The 14,133-nt window shown below is 35.9% G+C and overlaps 1 protein-coding gene across 9 annotated transcripts in view; it reads right to left on the bottom strand.

Annotated features, from left to right (window-relative positions):
- The window catches only part of CADPS2 (calcium dependent secretion activator 2), a 292,803-nt gene that overhangs the window by 96,594 nt on the left and 182,076 nt on the right, over nt 1–14,133 (bottom strand). For 5 of the 9 annotated variants that reach the window (XM_027720819.2, XM_027720827.2, XM_027720823.2 and 2 more), the window contains 4 exons: nt 9,493–9,601; nt 8,136–8,336; nt 2,834–2,842; nt 222–358 (listed from right to left, as the gene is read on the bottom strand). In XM_027720819.2, the coding sequence (XP_027576620.1) occupies nt 222–358; nt 2,834–2,842; nt 8,136–8,336; nt 9,493–9,601 (456 nt within the window). The remainder of the gene's footprint in view (nt 1–221; nt 359–2,833; nt 2,843–8,135; nt 8,337–9,492; nt 9,602–14,133) is intronic. The other 4 variants (XM_027720825.2, XM_039383665.1, XM_027720821.2 and 1 more) reach the window with 1 other exon arrangement.

Raw genomic sequence — 14,133 nt, 5'->3', positions numbered from 1 at the left:
ATAAATTTCAGCTGATAAAATCAGAGACAGTTTGTATCTCTTTGCTTTCTATTGAGTGGCACAGCAGTGGCTTGCAAGTATATAATTTTCAAATTTGAAACCAATCAATTGGACCCTTTATTCCAGCTATAACTGCAGCTGTTGAATGAACTAGGAAGAAAGGACTACTTTGTAACAACTATTTCTCACTTCTTTATATCTATCTTTCAGTCAGTACTCACCAAACAAGAATAGGAGTCATTCAATCTGTGATCCAAGGTCTGCCTCTGAAGCAGTCTAAAGAGGGAAGCATGGTCAAATTTGCAGGGATTAGCAGAAATAAACTCATCCATGCCATGTTTCTGACCACGGTCTGTATCTGTTATACAAGGGAAAAATGTGCAGAATAATACATGTGAGTGTGCGTGTTCAGACTTACAAACACAAGTGTAAGCATGGTATATAAGTCTCAATATGTAAGCTTTCTTGAAAATATCTCCAAGAAATAACTCACATAAGTAGATGCCTGCAGGTGACTTACAGAATTTTGCTTTTTTAATCTGAAAATATTATTACTGAATTATTCTCCACCATACCAATCTATAGAGTGTAACAGTGAAAAAAAAAAATTGCTAACACAGAGACGTTAAACAAAATTTAGAAAGGCTGCCAGAAAACACAACACAGTACATTAAAATAATTCTTAAAGCATTGTTTTCTAGTGGGCTCTTCAAATGTTATGATTTAAAAACAATGTTATGAGTAGAAAAGAAAAATATTCTGTTATTTCCTGGTTTTGTGTGGCTCTCTAATTTTAGCAAAATAAATAGAAAATATTTTTAAAAAAAAGAAAAAAAGAAAAGAAAGAAAAAAAAAAGAAAAAATAGGTTTACGCATTTATTTCTTTGGAAAAGAAAGAGCATCTTTACTACAGATCAAAGTACCACTCATAGAAATATTCATCATGGCTTGAAGCCTACTTCTCAAATGGCAAACTGGAGCAGAAATGAACACACTGGCTTGAGCTAGGTCATTTCCAGCCTTCTTTTTGTACTCGGCTTTTAATGAGACAAACCTTAATGTAGTAATGGCAAAGAGCTCCTTCAACCTTCCAGCAAAGAGTACTGAAAAAGGGAGCAGCATTTTTGTGTAAATACATTGAGAAAACATACCATCCCAAATGGCACTTCAATCAAAGGCCCAAATTTATTCTTCTTCACAGATTGCATCTTTCAACGCCTTTAAACCCCGCGGGTTTATCAAAAGAGAAGCTCTAGTGATTGCTTTCATTAATGCTATGTTTTGTCAAAGTATTCAATGTGAATTATCTATCTAGTATGGACAGAAAAAGCCTTACAGTGCCCAAAAGGACTAGTTATGTATTAGCACATTAGCTGTCTTGGATTCTATAGACTGTACTGGGGTGAACAGTCCTATCAACTTAAAAATTGACTTCCCCTTTCAATAGGGTCTTAGCTCTTTGTTCCTTTAAATTCAAACCTAGGTCTTTTTATATTCGTTACCAGAAAAGTATAGATCTAAGTGTATCCTAAATGCGATTTTGAAAACCTGCATAGTAGAAATCTAAAATTTCTAAAGAAAGGAGACAAAAGTTTATTGATTAAACCCAATTATAGAGTCAGGTTCATAATAAAACTCAATATTGATCTGTGGGCATGATGCTAACATAATCAGTCACATTTAGAAATTTAGCCCCAGATCATATTGATCCATGTCAAGTCCAACTTTCAGCTGTATTTGTGGATGGGAGAATTATTTAATTCAAGCTGAAGGATCTGCAACATCACATCCTGGAAAGATGCAGAAACTAATTCATATCACTTGGCTTTGCATTGTCAAAGCAAGAGTCACATCCATGTGACAGATTTCACCAAGGTGGATGCAGCAAATAAACAGTATGACAATATGTCGATGGTGTAAGGTACAAGACCATCATCCCAGAGAACAGCAGTAAGTATTTTTAATGGTTAAAAGATCTGTAGCATATGTGATTACATAGATTAGCATTATTTCCATGAGCATTAGACTAGCCTATCATTATTGACAAACCTAGCTTATATTTTTGAAAAAGGTAAAGGAAATGGTCTCTCTTAATTAGTGCAATTAAACTGTATTTAAACAGATTAATTCAAAGATAAACAACTGATATCAATACATTTCTGAAAGTACTGAACAATATGTGAAGTTATCTACAGCTTCCAAAATGACCACAAACAGATAAAACTCTTTCAAATCCATTATGTTTAATGTGTGATGATTTCTACATTTCTTATAAGTTTTCCTTCTTATAAGAATATCTGGTTTATCAAGACACTATTTATAGTAAGAGAGATGACAAAAAGGAAAAACTATTAATATTTCTTTCTGCCATTGGTATCATCTACAAATTATATAGAACTGAATCTTTCTTAAACTAACTGCCTGGATTTTTTTCTCTGGTTAATCACACAAATATAAAAGATGCCCCTTTTTAAAAAGAGAAGCTGTAAGTAGTGACAAGCAATTAAGTATTCTGAAATCCAGGAGGCTGGATATTGCAAAAGAAACAGATTCAACATACTGATACAGTATCCATACGATCAGAATGTGTAAGGTGACCTATTGAAAACAATACAGCTTGTGAAAGCAGAATCTGATATTACATAATTTGGACAAAATAAGCAAAAGTATTTATTTAAAAATATAAATATTTGCTAGAGTTAATTCTACGTAAAGATCCATGACTTTCCCATCTTTCTAAGTGAATCAAGCAGTACAAAAAACATTGTCAAATAGTAACAGAAGATCTGCTACCAAATATATTTTGGCAACAGAAAAACAACTAAAAACTTACCTTTGCCAGCTGTAGGCAAGCAGGAAATAACAGAAAAAAGGTCTAGTGTAATACATTACATTTTTGTTTATTGTTATTACATATGAGGTAACTGGTAAATATTTTGAAACAAAATGGATTTTTAAACAAAAGTAAGAACTTGAACAAAGTTTATGAGGAACTTATTAATATTATATGACCATGATGAAAAAAATTACCACTCTACTTTTAAAAATTGTTAGAGTGATTGTATTTTTCAAATTCCTGCATAAATGAGCTTTAGTTGTCCTGTTCAAGCAACATGCAAATGAAGAAGACATAAAGAGTTCCATATTATGATATAGAGTTAATAAAAAAATACAAATCCATTATTATCTCTATGCTTTCTCAATCTTGGAAAATATTGAGAAGATATTTGGGGAGAGCTTTGAAGCAGTAATATTTCTTCTGCATTTTCACAATTAGTTTTTTCTTCCCTTTTTGATGGAATTTGTTGTCCTGCTTTTCAATTTGCCTTTATCTCAAAATCATTGTTTTGGCTTCTACTTACATGTTTCACTGCCTGTTTCAAGTTGTGTATTTATTTAATCTTTTGGAAACTGCTATGAAAAAACTATGCTTTTTTTTGGATCACGATAGGAAAAATAAATATATTTTCAAATGATGGTGAAAACACAAAACCTATTGCAGGAGTTCTAGCAAATTCTTCAGGTGTTCTTTCAGACAAGAATAATAACTTTGGCAGAATATAATCCTAAATATGCCTGTTGCTGTCTTTGCAAGAAACTTCCAATTTTAGTCCATCTGCAAAGGCTATGAAAATCATCTCATTCCCAGTGACTCAGCAGAGTTGAATGAATTAAGACTACCAAGAATTTCATGTTTATAGCACATTCTCAAGTGGTTCATAGTATCTCTAGACATCATCTCTGCCCTGTTTCAGCCCAGAAGCAAACACACATTTTCTGCAGCATTTACTTTGTGCTCGGGTGAACTACAAGAACTGGCATTGCAAAGTGGTGACCTCCTTCCTTTTGTGGTTCTCAGTGACACCCCTGCTTGAGTTTAAGCATTGTGGAAGCAATCTGAACTAGCTCAGGCAGGCAGGAAAGAAGAGCAGGTAGAGGCAAGAAATTTAGTATTGTAGGGATTAAAAAGATTTAAAGACTAGGAGTAGCAGGGTAAGAACTATGACTGATACAGAAGGGGCTGGAACTGGTTGGTAAAGACAGTGGCAAGACATGCATTACATTCCTTCAAGTGCCACTCCAGACAGATAGTGACAGCTTACATCGGAAACATTTTGACTCCTGATCATTGACCAGGACTCCAAAGTGCTACATGCTTAGAAACATAGGCCAAAGAGACAATCTATGACCCCAGAACATTATAATTTAGGTATCGGGCCATGAAATCACTGCTGCAGAGAAAGTGGCAGAGAATGAGAAAGCAGCTGGCCCATACAGGCTGTCAGGCTGGGGATAACACACTGACCACCACTGGATTGCCAGTATTTTGCTGAAGGACAGATTTGAAGAGGATAGTAGATAACTTTTATATGTTTCTGAGTAGTACAGGAGAAGAGCATAAAGGGGACTTACTGAATGCCTGAGGTGGTAGAGGCCAGTGTTAACATTTTCTTTCTAAAAGGGAGATGGGGGTAGTTGGAGGCAAACAGGAAACAGACATAAAAGGGAATGGGGGAACATGCAGGGAGATTGGAGTTACTCTACTCTTTCAGGTGGCAAAGGGTAAGATGGAAATAAAGCTGCCACACCTGCTGAGAAAACTACATCAAATGAAAAAATATATTTGTTTGTTTCTAAAAATTTTAATTAATTGAACATACAGATGCAAACATCAGAGAACTATTTTAAAAGAACTGCATTACAAGAATATTCCAAATTATTCCAAAACTGAGCAATGCCACCGTAAGTTTAAGCAGTGGTATTTCTTGTGTGTATTCTTATGACACCAGTATTAATATTAATCATATTCTGGTTTTTGCATAGAGTCTCTAATGTAGCCAGTTCAAAGACTGAGAGTGATACAAATAATATTTAAAACCCCCATGAAGTTCATAATTTATTCCCACATTATTAAACTGTGATAGAAATTTTAAAGCACTTATCATTGGTATATGCAAACACATTGAAAATGTTAATATTATATTTTCATAACTAACTCCAAAGCATTAATTCATTTGGCAAATTGCCTGCATTTTCTGCTTGATTGCACAACACTGATGGCTCCGCTTGCATGATTTAAATGTCCACACAAGTTTCCTCCGTGGCAGTCTCTTGGTCAGATGTATGTTTCATTTGCAAATGTCTTCAACTTTGCTGTCACTGGATTGGTGTTTTGTAACACCAATGTATGGCCTATGTATTTGACTTCCTTTGCTACCCTTTACTACTTAAGAAATAAGATCTGATGTTCTGTACATGGGCTCTAAACAGTATTTTTATGACAACAGTTATAATCGGTCTCTGCAAATTGTCAAATTATTTTTGTGAGCTGTTTTGATGTGACATGATTCCAAAAAAGAGATGAAGAAAGTTATACATCTCAGATCAAATGATTTCTCACCTAACTTGGTTTTCCAGTATCTGATTCTCTCCCTCTCTGCAAATATTTTCACAAAGAGACCATTTCTGAACTCAAGTGTGTAGGATCTGAATGATGTTTGACTTTGTTGATTAAGACATGACAATCCCCTGATGTGCTGCTGTTAACTCCTGTGTTATGACCAAGTTATTATCAGTGTTCAGCACTTCAGGAGCCTTTTCAACTATATGAATACATCTCTTAATATGCTGCTCATTAAGAAAGGGATCACTTCCCACACCTTTATGTGACTCAGTTGAATCTATTTTTCATTGGTGCTTTCACTGAAACATTAATGACCTTGAGAAACTTCTGCCTTTTCTATAAACATCCATACTTAGATACCCTGTTCTTTGTATTCAATATGCTTTTGCAGAGTGGAACTGGAGACCAGTCTCTTTTTCTTGATCAGTGCTGACATTAGCCTGTCTACTACAAAACTGCAATACCAAGTTACTTTACTTAGAAATGAAGAAGTTGGCTAGTATGCATTTTAAAAGTTTGACAGATGCAATAGTAGTTTGATTCCAGTGCCACACCAAAATGTTTGTCTCATTGGTAGTATAGAATATCAAGTTTCTTCTAAATTACCTACATGAATGATACTAAACTGCTATACAGCATCAACAGGAAGAGCCTCTACATTCAGTTAGAGATCTTTAGGCTGGCCTTCTGGAGTGCTGCTGCTGTGCACACGCAAAAGCAACATTTCTATTTTCTCCATTTGTGATAACAGCTGTAAAGATCAGGCAGACCCTGGCTGTCCTATTATAATCACATCTAGTTTCCTTTCACAAGTTCCTGATGTGTTTGCTTTGATCTAGATTTGAGGTGGCTGGATTTTATTCATGTCATTTTAAGCACTCTTTTGCATAAGGAATTATCTTACGTGGAACCAAGCACCAGTAACCGCAAAAAAATACAGCCCATGGTATACAAAAGGAGTCTCTTTCCTTTCTACTACTTTCTTTTATACAAAAGGAGTTCCTGGTATAGATCACAGGAATAACTCTACCCCATCTTAAATAACCCTTAAAAGTTTTGAACTTGAGAATATAGAAAACAGCAAGGGCTGTGAAAACAAAGTATTGTTTATTATTATTTACACAAATCACTTGATTAAAAACATTAAATGTTTAAGGAAAAGCTTGCATTTAACAAATGTCACTTCCAGTTAATAATGTAAGCTTAACTTTGGAAGATGCAATTTTGTCTACAAGGCAATGGAAAATGGAAATGTTAGTATGTATTACTAGCAAAGAACTAACCTCAATACTGCTAGGTGTGTGGCATATTAATCATCATCTGATGTTTTAATTTCTTAAATGACCACTTTCAATTGCTTTTCGTATCTATCAAGAAAATTTCAGGATGATAGGAGATATTTTATATACCCAATACAGAAAAACATTGAAACCTGTCTCCTTAAGCTGACTTTTTTCTACATCCTGCTGTTTTAAAGATATTTAAATTTTCTTCACACAGTGAACTCCCACTACCCAGTCCAGATCCAGATAACTGGAAGGAGGTGAGCAGAAGCACTCCTTGGCTGTTGCTCCACCTTTGCTTTTGCAACATTACTTCCATCCCACAAAATACTTCACTTTAATGCCTCTGTCAGGAACGGTTACTTCACAAATTGCTTCAGATTCCCTTCCACATTGTTTCAGATTAAAAACAGATATCAGTGCTTTTGTGAGAGTAAATTTTTTTTCAATGATCTTGATAACCTAGTCAGGATTTTAGATAAATATTACTGAGTTTAATAAGCACATTTTACATTTTTTCTAACAGCAAAATGATATAAGATTATAGGATGAATGGAAGGCTGTGAGACTGAGTGACAGCAGGACTGAGGGAGGAGACTGGGTTTGGGTCAACCTGCTGCAGACTTCAGACATTAAACCAAGTTTAGTCTAAAACATATATCTCCCTTCTGTCACTCTACATGTACAGGTATATGATAATGAAGAAGGATTATTGTATACAGTCGTATGACATTGCAAAAATCCAATGGCTACTACAAAAATCCTTGAATTGCACTCAGCCTCCATAACAACAACAAAAAAATGCATATATGCTTCCTATGTGCAGATACATGACATGAAAGAATACTTTGAAAGAGACTATATGAATATCTAAAGATATATTTAATATATGTTATCTACCTTAATTTTCTCTGAAACAATATTTTCCTCAAAGAAAGATGAGGAAAACTTGAATAATTTTAAAAAGTTTTTTATACATAGTTTAATATTACACTGTGCGCTGAAAAAATCCAGTAACCTCTCTAGTGCCTTTCAGCTCACAAGGTACTGTCTGCACAGCAATTTTTAGATAACTAATACATACAATGTATGATAAAGCTGACCTAACTCTATAAAAGTTCCGAGAATAGATTGATGCTTTTCTATTCAACGCTACACTGGCTGGCTAATGAAAAATATAATGCAAACCAAACACCGTCTCCATGGTAATATGTTGGTCAATTGCAATGAACATGAAACTAATTACTGTATTTTCATGGATTATAATAATGACCTGCAAGTCAGGATTTCCCTTGCTGTTAATAAGAATCTGAGTTAAAGAGCTTCTGGCTAACAACAAACTGCTAGGCACATTTGCCTAGTGAATAAGTTCTGCTTAATTAAACTTCACTGAGGGACCTGCTACACATTTTAACAGCTAAAACCAAAAGCAATGAAAGACAACTTACAAAGTGGGGATATATCTGTGACATTGCCTCCTTTAGGATTCATCTTCTGAGCTTGACTTGCAGGAACAGGCTTATACGACTGACCCGTGGCTCTGTACATAGCTTGAACCCAGAGTATTCTATCCTGCTCATCGTCACTGGCAAATATCACGGTATCGCCTTCTTTAACAGCATTGAAAAACATTCGACCACCCTGAAGACCTGAAGCAGTAAATAAGAAGGTAATCCTGATAAATGCATGTTACTCCTCAGTCACTGTCAATGTTTATTACATTATTAGTTTTACTCTGAATATGTATGTATGGAGGAGTGTGTGAAAACATTTTATAGGTATTTAGGACCTAAAAATATGATAAAATCTAGAGCTATAAGGATCAAATGGTAACACATAAGTAGAATAAATATATGTTATAGGAGAAAATATTTACATGACTCCACTTCCAATTCAGCTTCAGTTTATTTCTTATTCATCTTCTCTGTGTCATATGCTATTTTGCATTTCTCTAACGTATCTTCCTTCCTGGTAGTATTTTCCTAGATGGAATACCCTGTCAACTTTATTTCTTATTGAACAGAGACAGTTCCATACCTCTTATCACTGCTGCTGTTCCTTCCTTAGTAGTTTTTCTCACTCCAGTATTTTTCTCTGAGACCACGTAATGAGAACAGCACACAATGGTCAATATGGATGAGCCAGGGATTTCTTTATGATAGAATTGTCTGAATTGTTGAATGTGTTTATGTGTTTTTCCAAACACATTCTGAGCACTGTTTGCCTTCTCGATTATTCTAAACATTGAGCCAACATTTCCAAAGATCAATCTTCGATATTTCAGATGCCTTCTAATTTCATAACCCTCCACTGTATGGGTAGAACTGTTTTTCTCTGCATGTGTAACTTTGCTTTTTTCTGCCATTTTAATACTAACTTGTGCAGATTTTTCTGATACCTCCAAATTTATTTTTTATTACTATGAGTAATTTGTCTTTCACAAGCACTGTCATCATTTGCCTTCCTTTCTACGTTATTTATGAATATACTTAACAGTACACTGCCGCATGTCACCACCATCAAAAACAGAAAAGAGAAATAGTGACTAGAATTCATAAGTTTTTCCTCATATTATATGTGGTCTTTCAATGGTTCAGGAAACTTTAGTGTAAAGTTTATTGTTCATTAGTCTTACAACAAGCTTCCTTCTAAAAGGATGATTTTTCACATCAGAATGTCCTAGTGGAATAATTGCCAAAGAACCTTGGGTTTTTTTGGTGCTAGATCAAAATGACCAAATTGAATCAGCTGTTTTACACACATATATCGTGTCTCAGTATCACACTTCAAAATCATGAAAAGTACCTGTGTGAGGAGCTGTATAATCCACAGTGTATCCTTCGAGTTGCATCAGTTCCTGAGGCTCAGATTTCTTTTCTCTGTAACTGCACATTGCAAATGTGTATTGGCTAACCTGGATAAGAAAGTACTTCTTAATTGATGATTATATTCCAGAAATGTATAACAAAGGTACCATGGTTTAAATTAGCGTTCAGTTGCACTGAAAAAATAACAGCCTTTTTTTTTTCCTCCAGAAATATTAACAGTGTAAAACTTTGCGTTCTTTCCTCTTTCTGCCAAAATGAAGGAAAGAAACAAACCACAGCCATAAACACATCTTTCTGCAGTTTCCTGAAATACAATGCATTTTGGGCTGGTGCTTTATAAGAAATTGAAGGGGAGCCATGTAGGTTCTTATAGGGAAAATACTTGGTATTGTGCTACTGACCAAACTTCTCAGTCTACTGTAAAAGAAAAAAAGTAATATATTCAAAGAAACTGAAACAAACCCGACATAATCTGGCCATTTCTAGTTAAAGATGGAAGCACCAGAACCTTCAGTTTGATTTTGGTATCTTTTGCACCTGTGTTCTCACCCATCTCTGGGTTGCTTGGCTCACTAGATACAGCACTGTGTAGGCCAGGTAGCCTGCAGCTGGCATGAACAACATTAATTACTTCTCATCAAGTACAATTACTAAAAAAATAATAAAGCAATAAGAAAAGAATCCATCACCATGAGGTTATAGACTCTGTAGACAAAATAGAAAACAATAAGGAGAGCTGAGGAAAAAGTGACTGGAAAGATAAAGAAAGAAATGTAACAGCTGGGAGGGAAAAAGTTGAATCACTGGAACAAAATGAGGTGTTCCCAGCCTTAAATGAAGAGCTGGGAAGATTATAAGAGGGTGAGCAGAAGAAAGACTGTGTGAATCTGTGAACACTTGAAACTTAGGGAAACTGAATGTAACCTCTGAAATGCTCATCTCCAAAGACTGTAGGATACCTGGCCAACAGACTTGTTTTGAACTACAATATTATTTCTTAGATCTGTAAAATTTATGGATAGGCAAGGACTCATCTGAGAGATAATGGACCATCTTTATTTTGGCTGCTGGTTGCTCAGCTAATCGTTATCTAGAATTACTTCTTAGGCTACAACTTCAGGAATGATCCTTTTTGAAGTAAAATTTGGACAGCTGCTTTCAGCTTCATTCATATATTTGCTAGTGCTGTACCTTTATTCTCTGTAAAAGATTGATGCTTTTTAAAAATAAGGATGGAATGTGTGATTATTATATGCATAATGCTCTAAAAATATTTCATTATTTTAATTATTGGGGCTTTTTTGAAACAGGACTATGCTGTGCTATGTGTATGCAGTGCATGGTGACTGAATATCCCCTGCCACAGCCTGTACAAGCAAAAGGAACAGCTCTCTCCACAAAACGGCCATCAGGCCTCAAGCGCCAAGCTGATGTCTCCAGAACCACAGCAGAAGTCTACAATTAAACGTAGGTATTCGAGTTTAATTAATATATTAGTTAAGCAAAGGCAGTTGTATCGGAGATAAGAATTTGAGAGACACTGTCAGGCGACTAAAACTGAGTGCCAGCTTTCCACATCAGATTTGGTACATTCGCTTAAGGAGGTTGTACCAAGACCAGACTAAATATACATAAACACAAAAAAACCAACCTAGCCCATCCAGGAAATCAGATTTTCAGGTTAGTAGGGTCTCTTACAAGCAGCCAGCCCATCCTTCAGCATGACAGGCACAGCAGAATTTCACCTCACTCTTTGTGCATTGAGCCCACAGTTTTGCTTTCATTCATAGTATATGTATTTTAGAAAATAAATATATTTTGGTTAAAAGATTTTAAATTACCCCTGGGCTGGCAGGGCAGGGCTTTGAAGCTAGGGTCTAGCCAGGAGTGGGGCAGCCAGGAGCACTGGGGTAGCCTGCCCCAAATCCAGCACCAGGCACTGGGCATGGGCCAAGGCTGGACCTTGGATGTGGGGAGCTGGAGACTAGCCCTTCTGTGGCATCACTGGGGCTGGGGATGATGGCCCCGGAAGGCTAGAATGGGGTGCTGGATTGTGGACAGGGACAGTCAGGGCTGGTGGTCCCCTTGGGACACAGGACTCATCCTCTATGCCACACCATCCGCTCTAGGCCCGGGAGCAACATCACCTTGGCCACTGCTTGGTATTTCCCTGCTTATATTCCCAAGAACCATATTTGCCCTTATGCACAAGCATGGAGGGAGCTGTTGGTATGTCACACACCTCTAAATCCTTTGCAATTAGCATCATATTTCATGAGAGGTTTCTCCTCTTTTCTTGTAAACCTACAGTTTTAATTTTTGATACCTGGCACTGCAGTAAAAAAAAATTTTCAATTATTCTACTTGGTTGAATTAAATAAACTGGCAAGCACCCACATCCATGTCTCACATTTTTATGCCAACAATTCCATATAATCACACTGTACAGGCAATGTGAGCCATCATAAGGGAAGCTAGCAGACACTAATTGTGGAAATAGGATGCACATTTTTTTCATATTTCTTCAGCCACTCTATGTTTCTGAAGATAAGCTTGTGGAAGGTCTGGGGTATGTATCTTCATTTTTTAACCTTACGTCTATAACAAGACAGACATTACAGTGCTGTTGATTTTACTTTTTCAAATGTATTTCAAGTGCATGCTCTTATTTTTAAAAGAACAATCAGTCACAATCAGTGACTTCATCTTTTTGTTGAAAATCAGAAATTTTAAACTCTCTTCACCAAAGAAACAGATACAAAAACACCAGAAAACTTTGCCAGGGGAAAAGAAAGTCTCAACAAAATAAAGAAATACAGAACTTGACTCGTTTATTTACACTTGCAATCTCTTAAACCCTTTTCCTCATGGTTATCAGTGGCTGCTATCACTTATTAAAAAAAGAATCACCAGCACAATCTGAAATTACACACACTTTTTAACATACATCTATGACTGGGTTTAAGTGTACTTTTAGTAGTTAATGGAGCTTTGCCTTAGAATTCAGCAAATTAGCATAAATACTTCATAGAGTACTTTTGGTACTCGCAAGTCAGGACTATGTACTCAGATAAAAACAGAATTAAGCCATCTTCTTGAATGGTAATCTTTTCAAAAGGCAATCCTCTTCCTACGACTGCATTTACCTGAATTTCATTATTTTCCAGATGTCCAAACACCTGACTACCAGCTGTTCCACCTATTTTGTAACAAAGTGGAAAAGCAACAACCTGTGCATGTATGACAGACAGGCACAGAAATGTGAACGTGACTTATGAGCAGTGTCACTAGCGGATGTCCCCATGGGGCACAAAGACCCTGTTTAATGTGCGGGGAGGAAGTGTTACTGCAAACCTGGAGGCTGACTCTGTGGTGTCTGCTACAGGGCTTCACTGGGCAGCCCACTCCAGGAGTTCAGCAGCAAGAATTAGCCTGCGTGGTTGGCATGTTTAGAAAAAAATTATCCATGAAACAAATGACTGACTTTTCAAACATTAGAACAAATGAAATTAAAATGACAGAAGTGAATCTGCATTCTGATTACTGGAGAAAGATATTATCAGACAGTAAATGAAGTAAAACACAGCAGGTCCAGCTGAGGCTTTTCACCAAACATGTTATATCCCTGCCTTTTTCTGGTTTTAAATGAATAACCTTTTAGAGAAATAACTGGATGGCAAAGGATAAAAAACAAATATAATGAAGAGGCTAACATTTTCAGATTCTATAACCTTCCTGTAACACTGATCTGTTCTTTCAGAAACCACTAACAACTTCTAATACGTGCAGCAATAATGAAGGTGCACATTACTCACATCACACTCCTAAAAATCAACATTATTCTTCTAATGTCATAACCGAGTTAAATTTGCAAAGTCTGTGTAAATCATATCGATAGCATCTGCTTTAGAACTGAATTTCACGGCCTTCATATTTTGCTATATAAGCTAAAAGTTAATCTATAAAAGAAGACTTGTCAATGTGTCAATAATATATCAATACAACAGACTAGTTCATTACTGAATGCTTATTTCACATGTATTGACTTCAGCTTATTGTCAGTGTATGTATCACAGCTGGACTACATAAATGAGCCAGAGCTGCCTGGACCGTAAATATTGATTTAACATGGTATTTTTTATATAGCTTTCTTGAATTGATAGCTGTTTTAAAATGAAATATATTACTAAATCCCATCACAGTTGGAAAATTCCTGTAATAGTCTCCTCCAGTATTTCAATTTCAGCATAGAGAGCGGAAGATAGTTAAAATTAACTTGACTGGAATAAACTGGTCTCCCAGATGATGGTTCCATATCACACTCACATAAAGACTATGTATCTCTTAGGTTTACAATTTAAAAATCAGATGACACCTGTGTCTTAGAGGAAAAGAACAAGTTCTTTGTTTTTGTGAAAGGGGTGATAAGTAGGACGAGTGTTAAAGTAAAGAATGAAGGACAAGGCAACATGTAAACTTTTTTTTTTCTCTGCAACTTTAAATAATTTTCTCTTCACATCCATGCCTTATATAGAGATCTTCCCAACACAAAACGTCACAAAACGTCACAAAACATCCTCCTCTCTTCACAAAGGATCTTGGTAAAATCAGAACTCAA

This window comes from Pipra filicauda, unplaced genomic scaffold, assembly GCF_003945595.2.
Source record: "Pipra filicauda isolate LSUMZ 115617 unplaced genomic scaffold, ASM394559v2 scaffold113_size4260070_pilon, whole genome shotgun sequence".
Classification (NCBI taxonomy): Eukaryota; Metazoa; Chordata; class Aves; order Passeriformes; family Pipridae; genus Pipra; species Pipra filicauda.
The sequence above is the reverse complement of the archived record's forward strand: the minus strand, read 5'-3'. Positions and strand labels throughout refer to the sequence as shown.